Source organism: Letharia columbiana, assembly GCF_014066305.1.
Source record: "Letharia columbiana isolate WasteWater2 chromosome Unknown Sc0000007_s0, whole genome shotgun sequence".
Lineage (NCBI taxonomy): Eukaryota > Fungi > Ascomycota > Lecanoromycetes > Lecanorales > Parmeliaceae > Letharia > Letharia columbiana.
Window position 1 is genome coordinate 579,852 of NW_023501043.1, and position 15,255 is coordinate 595,106.

Below are 15,255 nucleotides of genomic sequence, written 5' to 3' on the forward strand. Positions count from 1 at the left end.
CCACTGCCCTCAGTATAGCTTTCAACGGTAGATGCGTTTCGGTAGCTCATGCACGTACTAGTACGGATCTATCTTCCTACAACATGTGCAACCCTTTTACAGTGTATTTGCAGTCGGTGTCGGAAAAGCCGCTTTGGGCCAATGGCGCCCCGGATCGGCGATCAGATCCGTTTGGGCTGGGGCTCACGCGCTTTGCAGGTTTGTGCGTGTTGGACGGAGCTGGAGGCGAGGCGAGGGTTGCAGCGTCGAAGAAGATTAAATGCTGGCGGCGGTGTAGGTAGGTCGGTTGATTGGCTGACGTTGAGGTCGTTTGCTCGCGCGCGCGTCGGGTTTCCAACGTGCTTGTTTTCATCGGTGTCTTTTCCATGTTGTTGTCTGGTTTGAGGGGAGCGAAGCGGATGTGGATGTTTTGCGCCGGAGCAAGGTGAGTTCTTCTCGTTCAACGGTGTCACTGTTTGGCCGAGTAATCAGAGAATAACAGCATCGTGGCTGCATCCAGATACGCCACCGTTCCGGTAGTCTTCGTTTCAGGCACGTCTTTGGACAAGGCTCGAGACTGGGTTGTAGAAGTCGAGGGTCGAATGTTCAGGAAGGCTACATTTTATCAAGCGAAGGTTTCAGAGCGGAATGCATTGCTGGTGCTTGATGCGGATATGAGAGGATAGATAGCACGGATGTGATCGGGACCGTTGTGGAGTTTTGCCTCCAATGATACATACATGCAATGCAGTCAGTGCCTCTGCTTTTTGTATCTATGTAGAATAGAATCAATCCAACCTCTCGTTCATCATCATCATCATCTTTATCAGGGCTAATTACTAATTCATACCCCGAAACTATGAATCCTTACCGAATTATACCCCTAAATATGTGCTGGGGCGCGGGGCTACCCAGTAGTGGAAAACTTGCCGAGGATGTGAGAAGACTGAGAAGACTGAGAAGACTGAGAAGACTGAGAAGACTGAGAAGATTACTACTGCATAATACCAATTCTATTAAGGGGAGACCCCCTAAACCCCCCTACCCTCCGGGGGCTCTCCGAGGGCTCTCCGAGGGCCCTCCGGGGGCTCCTGCCGGAGGGGCCGTCCTCGCAAGCTCGAAATTATTTACATAAAGCCCATTTTGAGATCGGTATAGGGTCGTCCGCTTCGTCAAGATCATAACTATAATCCCCCTGAAGAAATTCCTTACAACGATTATCAATTATAAACCGAAGTTGCTTATAAATAGCCTTAAGATCTCCATGCCGAATCGCCGTACATAACAAAGTCTCGGAGTCAAGTTGATCCTTAATTTGAGGCTGAGCGGCCGCTATGCACTGATCTTCCACAATATGAAATACGTAATCTAAGGCGTCTTGTAATTCGGTACTAATAGGCCCTTGTAAGAATCGCTCTTCTTGAAGACGTATCCAATGTACGAGATTATTATATAAATCCTCGGCAACCTCTCGTTGAAGATGAAAACGACTTATTTCGGCTTTTCCGTAAGCGCGTTTCAGAGCGCCGAGACCTTGATTTTTCCGTAGATGTGTATTGTAAACATCGAATGTAGGGCGTTTGATATCGGGGTCTGGAGTACCGGGCTTGAAGATATCCATTTGCGTCTCGATAATACGCATAGAATTGATGCCTTCGAGAGTAGTTTGGGGAAGATTTTGAGGTATCGCAGGCTGAGGTTGAGATTGTAATGCGATATCGCACGAAGGTAATCGACGTTGTTATCGACTTTGAGCTTTTCTCTGAGATCGTAGCTGATTTTGAGAGTGTAACTGTGAGAGAGCGCGCTCGGTATTTTGTTTTTGATGATTCTTTTAATGCCGATTTGCAGTACGTCGAGCTGCAGAGGATGCGAGGCCAAAGTCAAGAATTGATTGAGACATCTTAGGGATACGAGATAATATTTGAGAGAGGATTGGAGAAGATCAGAGAAGAAATTGATGTTCTTAGTGAGAGAGCGAGGGTCGGGGACAAAAGTCTCTGAGGATTGGAGAAGATCAGAGAAGAAATTGATGTTCTTGGGGCTGCGGGAGAAAGTCGGCAGGGAGAAAATCAGAGAAGAAATTGATGTTCTTAGCCAAGATCTACTAAATCCTTAGTTACTTCCTAATAAGATAAGAGTTTCCCAGAATAATCTCACAGCGAGGCTTGGCACAGAAGTGATTTTATTCTTGAGCCAGGGAGAAAGCAAGCTTTCCAATTACCGAATCATACCCCTAGGGGTATGATTCAGTAATTTGCCATTACTTGGGGTATGATTCGGTAATTTGCCATTCATGATAAAAATCGCAAAGGAGAAAATTCGCGATCTGGGCCATCCGACCATAGAAAAAAGGAAATATCTCCGACCGTATTCAATGGGTGACCTACCAGCTTAAATGAAAGCCGAGTGGGTGTTAGCAGCAGCCCCCACGGGGGCCCTATTTAGGTCCAAATAGGGGTGTCTGGCTGTTAAGCGCAGACACCCCCGCAGCTAAAAAGCCTGGTCCCGGGGGTGTCTGCGCTTGATAGCCAGGGCCCCCGTAGGACCGTCGCAGGGTTCCCGTGGGGGCTGCCCGCCCAACAGTGGGCTAAATTTGGCCCCCCAGCCTATCTACACCCAGTCTGTGACTCTCACACACACTCTTTACTCCCAATAGCCTACACAGGTATAGACACCTAGAGAGTAGGCACCTAGCTGCATCTACAAGTAGGCTATTTAAGTAGGCCACTATGGCAAGTTTGGTAAATTACCGAATTATACCCCAAGCAATTAATTCTTATCGAATTATACCCCAAATTTTGGTGTAGGGGTATGATTCAGTAATTAGGGGTATGATTCGGTAAGGATTTATAGTTTCGGGGTATGATTCGGTAATTAGCCCTCTTTATCATCATCTTCATAATCATCATCATCATGTCCGTAAAGCTTCCTCATCCGATTCCAACGAGGAATTGATCAACCACACCACGCCTGGTCCTATGTGTCTATTTTTGACTAGCTCTATCCTGTCGCACTCGCGCCCCAGCATTGCGGCTAGACTGGCGATGACTTGTTCGAACGGCTGGGTTTAGAGATCGTAGTCAGTTTGAGTCCGTTTTCTGATTCGACGATCTTCTCTTCGTGCTTCTTTCCTCGGAGAAATATAACGTTTCATAGGAATCTCACAATTGGGGAAGTGTAAGAAAATAATTATCAGAGCGAGTGTCGCTTATTAGCGTGTGCAGAAATGTTGAGATTTGCTGCGGCACCAGTGTTGTAGCTACCTCGCATGGTGGCAAATAGGGGTATAAGTAGCCCTCTCAGCACCCTCATAGCTACTTAATCAATCAATCCTTCATACCATTTTCAATAAGAAAACGTTGGAATACTTGGCACTGAGAAAATCACACACACACTATCAAAAGTAGTACTGAATAGATGAATCTTCTCCTATATCGCATTCTACCACCTTCCTCTACTATGTATCGTGTTGCTATATAATTGGGGGTTCCTGATGCTTTAGTCAGAGGCTTTAAGACAGACTTAAAGGTATTTAAGTCTCAAATAACTCTGGGGCAGTAGCAGCAGCAGCAAATATAGTTTAGTCTTCAAAATCTATCTAAATATCGCACTCATTAAGAGCCCTATTGAACTTTTTTATGTTCGCCTTAAAGATATAGCCTCCCATAGCACTATGCTTGGAATGCTCCCTCGGAAAGCAATCGCACCGACTCCTCACGGCATATCGTAAGAAGTCACCAAAGTTCCCTTGGAACTGAGGCCATACCTCATAAAAGTATCTTCGAACCCATACCTTCAAGACGCTAAAAGGGAGCTCGATAAGATTAAAATCTGGTGAGTAGGGAGACAGATATCGGATCTCGCAACCATGCTAACAGATTATCTCCTCGATACGAGGATTACAGTCTATACTGGCATTATTTATGATAATAACACTACGATGGGCTGGGAAGACACCGCAGTGAGGTAGTAACTTGTCGACCGGCTTTAGCATAAAAATTTTCAGGTCTGGGAGCGGGGGTAGCTACGCTTGGCTGACTGTTGCTAGGGCCCGGCTGGCTATTCTTAGCAATCGCTTGGGTACGGGAGAACGCCTTCTTAGGCCTTTTGGACTGTTTGGTTGGAGGGGAGGTCGGTAGTGGGGGGGAGGGACCTCTGACTGCGTCGATTAGGAGGCATTTCGAAACACTAAGGCAAAACACCAAGGATCGACTAAGCGAGATATACAGGAGCTTCAAATATAATGAGGAAGGTGGTAGAATGCGATATGAGAGAAGATTCATCTATTCAGTACTACTTTTGGTGGTGTGTGTGTGATTTTCTCAGTGCCAAGTATTCCAACGTTTTCTGCACACGCTAATATCGCACTCTCAGGCGCCCACTTCCCCCTCACCATCACGCGTCTCTTGATAATCGTATGGGAACACGCTACACTTAGCGTGTTCCCATACGATTACCAGGCCCGTCGACCAGCTCGCTGCCCAGAATCGCCCCCAGCTTCCCATCCATGACGTTGCGAAGCTCCATCAAGCCCATTATCGTTCCGTCTTTGCTTGCCCTCGCCGGCCCCAGCGGCTGCCAGACGCAGTACTCGTGACCGATGCGGACGAGATAGTCCCGCATGTGTACCACAGCACCGGTGCTGTCGTCGTCATCGGACCTTGACGGGTCGCACAAGAGATCTTGCGTCAGGCCCGTCTTGGGGTAGGTTCTCAGCGAGGCACAACGGTGATGATGTAGAATGCATGTAGATTCAGTGGTGGGGCCATCAGCTATTATGTAGCGGAGAACAAAGCACTGCTATCTATGGCTAACTACATGAAAGGAACAATGATGGAATTGCATGGAAGGATGTAGGAAGGACGCATGCATAGAAGGAACTAGACACGCTGACACTCCCCCTGTCTAGTGACATCCAAATAGCTCTATTCCAACGCCAAAATCATGTATCATTCTAGTGCTCTGTTTTTTTTTGGTGTTCACACTCCTCCTTGACTCCCCCAGTCCAATGACATCCGTTCAGGATCCTCCGAATCGTTCAGACCGTCCTAGGTATCCTCGTGTACTTGTTCTTTGTGGGGTCGTTCTTTGGGGGCAAATTACAAATTCATACCCCAAACTATGCGATCCTTACAAATTCATACCCCATCTTACATTTTCATACCCCTCACCAAAAAAATGGGGTATGAATTTGTAAGTTGCCACTACTTGGGGTATGAAAATGTAAGTTGCCATTTCTTGGGGTATGAAAATGTAAGATGCCACCAACTTGTAGATGTAGTCGTCTCTGTGCCTTGGAAGTGTAAAGTGTATCAGAGGACGTAGTGGTGGTCAAAGACGACGGGCTTCTGTCACCTTAGTTAGTGATATGCCAAAGAGAGGTAGAGGACGGGGGTCTTGAACGATAGCGGTAGCTGCCTGGCAGATGGCGGTCGGTAGGCTTCACTGAGCGTCAGGTAGTGATCGTCGACTCCGCTGTCGATGACGGTGGTGTGGTGTGATATTGTGGGGTGGGGTGCTTGCGGGGCGAATTACTAATTCATATCCCGAAAGTATGGATCCTTACCGAATCATACCCCTAATTACTGACAAAAGAGTTGGGATTTGGATATTGTTTTCTACGGGACTCCCGGGCTCAGTGGAGTCCTTCATTCAGTCTACAAGCACACACATACACATGAGGGTTACGGGTCAAAAAGAAGGATACGGCACTTGAGTCAGGGGCTCTGCGATTGTAGGGGACCCCCTTTCAGCTTTCGGCTAGTCCAAAAACGGTTAGATAGATTAGTTACGCGTCTCGCATAGTCGGCCATCAAGGCAAGACTTCAGGGTAGTATGATGTTAATCAATCAATCAATCAATACCCCTAATTACTGAATCATACCCCTACACCAAATTTCACCCAAATATGGGGTATGGGGCGAATTACATTTTCATACCCCAAACTATACGATCCTTACAAATTCATACCTCATCTTACATTTTCATACCCCAACGGGGTATGAATTTGTAAGATGCCATTAATAGGGGTATGAAAATGTAAGTTGCCATCTACAGGGGTATGATTTTGTAAGTTGCCATAGTGGCCTGGAATGGGCAAATTACCGAATCATACCCCGAAAGTACGAATCCTTACCGAATCATACCCCTACACCAAATCACACCCAAATATGGGGTATGATTCGGTAATTTGCCATTGCTTGGGGTATGATTTGGTAAGTTGTCAAAGTGGCCTCAAACTACGAAGGAGATAATCCGCGATCTGGCTTATTCGATCATAGAAATAAGGGAGTTTCTCCGACCGCATTTGATGAGAACTCTGTCGAAATTTGATGCAGAGGCATGTCGAATTTGGCTCCCACGCTTCCCAGCCACCGTGTTGATCAGCCACCTGATTTTGTACTGTATTTAGGACTTGGCCCCGGAGAGGTCCTACACATCACATACCTGATATTCTAACAAATTCTATCAGCCTAAAAACATCAGACGAAAGTCGAGTGAGCGAAATTTCGAGCCCGGGGGTGTCCGCACTTCACGCTGCAGACACCCCTATTCGGGTGCCGTAGGCCCCGTAAGGCCCCGAAGGAATAATTCCTACTACGCTACGCAACGGGGCGGGGTAAGCTTAGGGGGTTAAACCTCGCCCCGAATCCCGCCTCGAACCCCGCCCCGTTACGTAGCGTAAACACCACCGTTATCAATAATCAAGTCGACGACTACTACCAGACGCTCAGTAAGCCTACCGCTACCATTAACTTCATTAAACCCTCTTACCGTATATCAGAAAGCTATCATTTAAGATCCTCATCAAATTATACCCCAAGCAATGGCAAATTACCAAATCATACCCCATATTTGGTGGTGTGGGGGTATGATTCGGTAAGGATCCATACTTTTGGGGTATGAATTAGTAATTCGCCCGGCCTGGAATTGCTACCTAAGGGCCTACTTTCGAAATTTTGCAGAGGCTTTGAACCATCAAGGAGAGGATCCGCGATCTGGCCCGTTGGACCATAGAAGTAAGGGAATCTCTCCGACCGCATCTAATGAAAATTTTAACAGCTCCAAGACATCAGACGGAAGCCGAGTGGGCCAACTCGAGGGCCAAACGCAAGCACCCCACCCCACAACACCACACCACACCACCGTCATCGACAGCGGAGTCGACGACCACTATCTGACGCTCAGTGGAGCCTACCGACCGCCATCTGCCAGGCAGCTACCGCTATCGTTCAAGACCCCCGTCCTCTACCTCTCTTTGGCATATCACTAACTAAGGTGACAGAAGCCCGTCGTCTTTGACCACCACTACGTCCTCTGGTACACTTTACACTTCCAGGGCACAGGGACGGCTACATCTACAAGTTGGTGGCATCTTACATTTTCATACCCCAAGAAATGGCAACTTACATTTTCATACCCCAAGTAGTGGCAACTTACAAATTCATACCCCATTTTTTTGGTGAGGGGTATGAAAATGTAAGATGGGGTATGAATTTGTAAGGATCGCATAGTTTGGGGTATGAATTTGTAATTTGCCCATGGGGTATGATTCGGTAATTTGCCATTGCTCGGGGTATGATTTGGTAAGGATTCGTACTTGCTACAGTGGTCTACTTGAGTGGCCTACTTGTAGATACAGCTAGGTGCCTATTAGAAATTATTCCTTTAGGGCCCCTACGGAGGCCTAAATAGGGGTGTCTGCAGCATAAAGTGTAGGATAACCTGGGTATTTAAGAGGGCCCCGGAAGCGTTTTCGGGGTAGTGAACTGTTAGTAGCGGCCCTGCGAAGGCCCTCCGGGGGCAAATATTTAGGTCCAAATAGGGGTGTTCTGACAGTTAAGCGTAGACACCCCCGGGACCAGCCTTTTTAGCTGAGTTGCTAATAATAGTGTCTACGCTTAACAGCCAGAACACCCTTATTTGGACCTAATTATTTGCCCCCGTAGGGCCTTCGCAGGGCCTTCGCAGGGCCTTCGCAGGGCCCCCGTGGGGGTCGCTGCTAATATGAACCCCGTAAACCTTAAAGCGCAGGGTGTGATTTGGCCTTCGAGCAGTCGAAATTGCCCCCACTCGACTTTCATCTGATGTTTTCAGACTGATAGAATTCTTATCAAATACAGTTGGAGAAAATCCTTTACTTCTATAGTCAGATAGGCCAGATCGCGGATTATCTCCTTCGTAGTTTGAGGCCATTTTGATAACTTATCGAATCATACCCCAAGCAATGGCAAATTACCGAATCATACCCCATATTTGGGTGTGATTTGGTGTAGGTATGAGGTAATTAGGGGTATGATTCGGTAAGGATTCGTACTTTCGGGGTATGATTCGGTAATTTGCCCGGTGCTTGCGTTTGGCCCTCGAGTTAGCCCACTCGGCTTCCGTCTGATGTCTTGGAGCTGTTAAAATTTTCATTAGATGCGGTCGGAGAGATTCCCTTACTTCTACGGTCCAACGGGCCAGATCGCGGATCCTCTCCTTGATGGTTTAAAGCCTCTGCAAAATTTCGAAAGTAGGCCCTTAGGTAGCAATTCCAGGCCACTATGGCAACTTACAAAATCATACCCCTTTAGATGGCAACTTACATTTTCATACCCCTATTAATGGCATCTTACAAATTCATACCCCGTTGGGGTATGAAAATGTAAGATGGGGTATGAATTTGTAAGGATCGCATAGTTTGGGGTATGAAAATGTAATTCGCCCCGTTCTTTGGGGTAGGTGAGTAGTTGTTTTGAAGTGATGTGGGTGCCTACCGTGTAGGGCTTGATGGGCGGCTTGTTGTAGGGTATATCGAGTGATTGACTTCGTTTGGGATGTATTGGCTTCTGGTACGGGCATCGGACACAGGCATCGGGTATCTCTGGCACTGGCTTCTGGTACTGGCTTCTAACACTGGCTTCTGATATCCTGTTGAAAAAATCCTCCCCTAACGGCCTTGTTGTAAATCTGTTGTCTTTGTAAATCCTTCCTTCTGTTCGAAATGAATGGAATGGATCTTACAAGTTTGTGGTTCGTTAGGCCCAATAAAGGGGACGATAGTGAGATTTGATGCGATATCTATCATCGGCATTAATCTAGGCTTATAACCTCTCAGCGAGGTATAACGGTGATAATGTAGAATGTATGTAGATTCAGTGGTGGGGCTATCAGCTATTATATTCGCCCACGTCCATCTTGAACTGAGAGGTGCGATCTCCATTCCCGTCGGTCCATCTATGCTTCGATTGCTTGCTGTCGGGAAGCTCCTCAAACCGATGCTGTGCATGTTAGTCTATGGTGTCTCCAAGCTTAACCCACGAATAAGCGTCTGGTCCATCAAACCCTACACGCAGTACCCGATCCAAGCTCAAACCTACTATAGACACGACATAGCTGAAAGCTTGCTCTCCCCGAATCCATTCCTGGCGAGTCAAACAGTGGAAGGCAGCCTGGGCCCTGCCTGCTTCATTGACTACTAAAAGCCCAGCATAAACGTTACCACCATGCGGCCTGTCTCAGGAGTCTGCAAATTGACCCAGTTCTTGAAAGCAGTTGGCCTGTCGCTATCAGTAAGAGTAGAGAGGACGTCTCGAGTAAAGGCGGTATCGAACGTAGGCGGTCCCTAATCTGCCAGATCGCTGATAGGATCCAGATCAGTCGCGTCGCCGTGGTACAAGGCGATGGCTCTAGGCGCAATGGCTCCAGCAAATCTCTCGTTCCCCGCAGGATTTCAATCAAGTGAACTATCAACTCCGATGGTGACCTCAGTATTGTGATTCTTGAGGATTTGAAAGGCAGGGCCCATACTGATTTGAGGTTGTTGCAAGTGAAGATTGTTTGGTTATATCTTCTAGCTTAAGCAGGAAACAGCAATATTTATGGAAGTCGAGAGAAACTTTCACCGCAACTAAGTGAAATCTGCTCTAGTCTAACCGTCCGAAGCATACCTGCCTCTATATATCACGCTTAACCAAGAATCTAGCTTCTGCCTTCCACACATCAAGCTACCACCACCACTGCCAACACTACGAAGTACAACACCACATATAGCGTCTCGGTCTCAGTGACTTCCGCCACTTGCTGCTTTATTTTCTTGACAGCTTCCGACTTCATCTGAGCCTTGAACAACCGAGAGAAACTTCCGTCCGCGTTCGTCGAGGCGGGATCGTCGTGGCCTTCCTGCAGAATCTCGGCATGACGACGTAAGGTGTGCTGCTCAAATTGAGATCTCTGATCAAGCCAATCAAAACCATCTTCTCTGTCAAAGCCCACTCTTCGTATTGCTCCCATCCGCAAGCCAGTTGCCGTGATCAAATCTTCGAAGACTCGTTCTCCAAAGATCCAGTCACCCTCGGTCATCTTGTTCAAACGTGATAGAACCTGTCCAATACTATGAACAACAAGGATTCCAGCGATCTCGGCCTCGTACTCGAGAACCTCGCCGGGATTTTCGGCAACCATGCCCAGCGTGAGAATCATACGGCCAGTATCGGGGGTGAGGTAAGTAGCCCAATGCTGAAGAATAGCTGCCCGCTGCTCGGGCGGGACGGAATTGAGAACGTTCCGAGCAAAGATGACGTCAAAAGTAGGCTTGACATCGCTTCCCAACGAGCGGAGACCTTCGATGTCACTCATTCCGCTGATGTCGCCGTGAAGCAAGGTGATCTCATTCTCCAAATGGGCACGCTCTAGCTCTCGTTGGGCTTCCTGTAGACATCCAAGGGAGATGTCGATAGCCACAATTCGTCCATGACTGGTGCCCAGAACGTTCCTTGCGGCTATAGCCACCCGAGCAACACCACAACCAAGGTCCAAAATTGATGAACCAGGCTGAAGATTAGCCATGGCGACAAAGGAGTCAACGGGCTTATGGATCCAGGATAGAACTGAGATCGCTGGCAACGCTGTCTTCGAAAAAGGGTGCTGGTGCGTTCATCGTGACCCGAAATTGAGACGATTTGACGCCACAAGTCAAAGTTAGTCCGGCGGTTGCGTACTTTGGACAGGCACTGAGTCAACATCTCACCTAGCCTGGGGATACTGTATCGTAGGCACTATCTAAAGTTTGAGAAATAAGGACGGATTCCTTGGACGAAGCCTTTGAAGGAGACCGGGGAGTAACGCCAGATTCAAGGCGGTGATGACTTTCACTCAAGACCCTGAGTACCGCATAGCGCTAAATTTCTCACTTCGTTGCCTTGCCTCTGACAACTACGTATTGCTTCAATTACCATCACTTCCTTCAAATATTCTCCCTCCTATACAACCATTCCCAAATCTTTCGAACGTCTTCCAATTTCCTCTTCTTCTCTTTAACTACTCCATATCTCCATATTCTACGAAAATTCTCAAACTTAGGGAAGTTGCAACCTTGCTTTTCTCCAAACCCTTATTAGCTCATTAAGAAGTCGCCCAAATGACGCCTCCACCGCTCACTACATGTCGGCGACGAGACTCTCCAGCCTTCAATAATGCTCGAGTCGAGTCTGAAGCCGCTGGTACTCTCATTGAAGACGATGCAATCGAGCATACATTCCAGAATTTGTCGCAAATCTACACCCCACCTCACATTCGCTTTTACGACGCGACCGCACTCGGCTTTCGAGCCACCGCTCAGCGGCTCGCCCAGGAGATTCCCACCGAGTTTCCAGTTGCATCATACCTGGATCTGGGTGCGGGGACCGGGATCACGACCATAGCATGCGCCAAATGCCTGATACAGTTGAGGCAGGAGTTCGAAGTAGTCCTGATAGATGGATTGAGAGCCATGTTGGACCAAGCCTTAGAAAACTGGCATAACGAAATACCGCAGACTGCTTTACGCAACAGCATCTCCGCATTTCACGACGACATCTTCAACTTCTCTCCAAGAATACTAAGCCAAATCAGCACCGACTGCGGCTTCACTACCTTCTCCCTTATCACCGCCGAACGAGTCCTCCTGAATGTCCGAAAAAATCAACGAGTCCAAATTCTCCGGTATTGGGCAACATACCTCAGCCCAGGGGGGAAATTGATCTTGGACATACCCCACCCAGGACGCCGCTGCGGGGCCACGTATATCGGAGCCGGATCAGTATCCCCAGGCGTGCACCGGGCACCTACCTTGGAGGTTTGCAGGACGATGGTGGACGAAGACACGTGGGTGGAGTGCCGTGCGTACGCACAAGAACTTGCACGAGACACCGGTCTTATAATTACGAACCAAATGCCGCAACACCTGCCAGAGAGTGGATGTGAAGACGATTATCCGGCGTTCCTGTCTTGGCTTGCTGGATGTCGAGCTCCAACCCTGAACGATCCACTAACTCGAGCCCAGCTTACATGGTTCACTAACCGCTACGTAGAAGCCGCTTGCGGACACTACAAAGCCAATAGCTTTCTGTGTTGTGCAGACATCGCCGCTGTTATTGCCGTGCTCGAGCGTCCACCCCCGATGACTACTAAAATCCCAGACCCACCCGTCTCAGCGCTTCAATCCCACACCAAGTACAAGATCGATGAGACACGCCATGGCAAGGACCGTAAGAAGGCGATCAAGCAGGCAGCAAAAGCAGAGAGGAAGGCTGCTGCTTGGGAGAAGAGAGACTAGTCCGATGGCGGAACTGGAGAAGGAGAGGATCAGTCCGCGGGTGAGGCCGGCAAAGGGGCAGTGATTGATTGAAAGGGTCTAGCAATAGTCGAGAAGCATGGGGGAAAAGAACGTGAGGCCGAAAAGTTTGAATATTTGTATTTTTAAAAAGCTTCTTTGACCAAGCAGAAGCTTGGTCAGATCTCAACCTCTTCAATTCCTCTGCATTAATTTCTGTCATGTCAACCCTACTCCGCGACAGGCTGCATAAGACCCTACAGTTATGGTAGGAGCATGGAAAGTCATAAATGAGTGGGATGATGACGATTCTTCTATCTCGGAGAAGTAGCAAGCTAAATACCGCTGGCCAGGCGTAAGCTTGACGGTTCCTTCCCTGGCGAGCGATTGCTGCAGTCCATAATGCCCCCCCCTTCCCCCGATTGAAGCCACCTAATCAAGATATCACGCCCGCAAAGGTAACCGCACATGGCTGCACATCCAACTTGAATCCCTCATCCTCTCCGCCAAATGCCGCTATGAGCTCAGACTTCAGGAATGGCATCATCGACTTGAGAACCATCGCCTTGAAAAGAGGAGAGAATCCTCCGGCCTGATCTGTCCACGCTGGCTTCAACTCGTTTCGTTCGGAGACTTCTTGATAGTGGAGCTGAACACAATCCTTGAGAACGAGATCCCAACCCTCCCACTCCTCATACGCATCTGATCCATCAAAACCAACTCGCTGCACTTCTGCAAGATAGATATTTGCTGCAGAGGCAATAGCACCGAAAGCTTCTTCTCCACGCGTCCATTCCGTTTCATCCATACATCGAAAACCCAACCAGGCTTTGCCTTTTGGGCTAATTACTAATTCATACCCCGAAACTATGAATCCTTACCGAATCATACCCCTAATTACTGAATCATACCCCTAGGGGTATGATTCAGTAATTTGCCATTACTTGGGGTATGATTCGGTAATTTGCCATTCATGATAAAAATCGCAAAGGAGAAAATTCGCGACCTGGGCCATCCGACCATAGAAAAAAGGAAATATCTCCGAGCGCATGCAATAGGTGATCTACCAGCTTAAATACATCAGACGAAAGCCGAGTGGGTGTTAGCAGCAGCCCCTACGGGGGCCCTGCGACGGCCATTATTTAGGTCCAATTAGGGGTGTCTGGCTGTCAAGCGCAGACACCCCCGGGACCAGGCTTTTTTAGCTGAGTTGCTAATGCTTTAACAGCCAGACACCCCTATTTGGACCTAAATAGGGCCCCCGTGGGGGCTGCTGCTAACATTGGGCTAAATTTACAACAGTAGGCTATTTAAGTAGGCCACTATGGCAAGTTTGATAAGTTACCGAATCATACCCCATGCAATTAATCTTTACCGAATCATACCCCAAATTTTGGTGTAGGGGTATGATTCAGTAATTAGGGGTATGATTCGGTAAGGATTTATAGTTTCGGGGTATGATTCGGTAATTAGCCCTTTGCCTTTTCCATTGATGATCAGCAACCCTGCAAATTCGACCCAAGTATCGGCTCCTGGCGAAAACGTGACAACTATGCGGCCGCTGCCTGGGGTAAGGTAGGTTGCCCAATGTAGAAGCGTTGCCGCACGTAGGTCAACAGGGATGGAATCGAGAACATTCCGAGCAAAGATGACGTCGAAAGTGAGCTGGCCCCGGTTTGCCGAAGAGAGAACGTCACTTAAATCATTCAAACGGCAGATATCGCCGTGGAGCAAAGTAATTTCCTCATCTAGCTCGAGGGATCGCAGAAAGTGGTGGGCGTCTTGATCGAGCTCGTGAGATTGAGAGACCGCTACCATCGGTCCGTGATTAGTACCAAGAACCTTCCTTGCAACCGCAGTCGTCACAGTAGAATCACGACCAAGGCCAAGGATCGATGATCCCGGTTGCAGATGAGCCAGAGCAACGAAGGAATTGACGGTGTCATAGGGTCAAGGTAGTTGCGGTTCGTTCGGCTGGATGGCTGTGCCGTTTGAGAGGGCAGGTGTTAGACCACTCATTGTATTGTCGGTGCTACGGTTTCTGTCACTAAAGGCAAGAATCAGCTTTGCGGACACTGTCTCTAAGGATCGTGATATCTTATTCTACACAAACCTGTACTCACAGCAATGAAACCAAGCAGTTCAGATTCTTGGGGAACGAAGAGTGGCCGGTTCTGTTCGTAAAAGAAGCCGCAGGAAGATAAATCGAATTAGATATTAGCGTGTGCAGAAAACGTTGGAATACTTGGCACTGAGATTCTCACACACACCCCACCAAAAGTAGTACTGAGTAGATGAATCTTCTCCTATATCGCATTCTACCACCTTCCTCATCATATTTGAAGCTCCTGTATATCTCGCTTAGCCAATTCCTGTTGTTTCGAAATGCCCCTCGCAACGATCGATAGAAGGGGCTTACCTCCGCCTCCCATTCTTCCTCCTGTCGCCGTTGCTGAGCCCTGACTCTATCTGCTGCTGCGGCCCGTCGAGCTTGTGCGTCTTTTAGGGCCGCACGTTCACGGGCGGCTTTGGTATGAGGGCCTTTAGGTCTGGGAGCGGGGGTAGCTGCGCTTGGCTGACTGTTGTTGGGGCCCGGCTGGCTATCCTCAGCAATCGCTTGGGCACGGGAGGACGGCTTCTTAGGCCTCTTGGACTGTCTGGCCGGAGGGGAGGTCGGTAGAGGAAGGGGCCCCTGACTG

General features: G+C 48.4%; 5 protein-coding genes across 5 annotated transcripts; 1 reads left to right on the forward strand and 4 right to left on the reverse strand.

Moving 5' to 3' along the window:
* Positions 1 to 76: 76 nt before the first annotated feature.
* On the reverse strand, positions 77 to 367 carry HO173_003195 (uncharacterized protein; the record flags this gene model as incomplete). Its single annotated transcript, XM_037305123.1, has 1 exon — positions 77 to 367. One exon carries the CDS (start codon positions 365 to 367, stop codon positions 77 to 79), a length of 291 nt encoding a protein of 96 aa, XP_037167988.1.
* A 4,049-nt stretch (positions 368 to 4,416) lies between these two features.
* HO173_003196 (uncharacterized protein) lies at positions 4,417 to 4,605 on the reverse strand (the record flags this gene model as incomplete). The annotated part of the gene is made up of 1 exon (XM_037305124.1): positions 4,417 to 4,605. One exon carries the CDS (start codon positions 4,603 to 4,605, stop codon positions 4,417 to 4,419), a length of 189 nt encoding a protein of 62 aa, XP_037167989.1.
* A 5,361-nt stretch (positions 4,606 to 9,966) lies between these two features.
* On the reverse strand, positions 9,967 to 10,812 carry HO173_003197 (uncharacterized protein; the record flags this gene model as incomplete). Its single annotated transcript, XM_037305125.1, has 1 exon — positions 9,967 to 10,812. One exon carries the CDS (start codon positions 10,810 to 10,812, stop codon positions 9,967 to 9,969), a length of 846 nt encoding a protein of 281 aa, XP_037167990.1.
* Positions 10,813 to 11,383: 571 nt separating this feature from the next.
* HO173_003198 (uncharacterized protein) lies at positions 11,384 to 12,559 on the forward strand (the record flags this gene model as incomplete). The annotated part of the gene is made up of 1 exon (XM_037305126.1): positions 11,384 to 12,559. One exon carries the CDS (start codon positions 11,384 to 11,386, stop codon positions 12,557 to 12,559), a length of 1,176 nt encoding a protein of 391 aa, XP_037167991.1.
* A 433-nt stretch (positions 12,560 to 12,992) lies between these two features.
* On the reverse strand, positions 12,993 to 13,364 carry HO173_003199 (uncharacterized protein; the record flags this gene model as incomplete). The annotated part of the gene is made up of 1 exon (XM_037305127.1): positions 12,993 to 13,364. The coding sequence occupies one exon, from the start codon at positions 13,362 to 13,364 to the stop codon at positions 12,993 to 12,995; it is 372 nt and encodes a 123-aa protein (XP_037167992.1).
* Between the last annotated feature and the right edge of the window lie 1,891 nt (positions 13,365 to 15,255).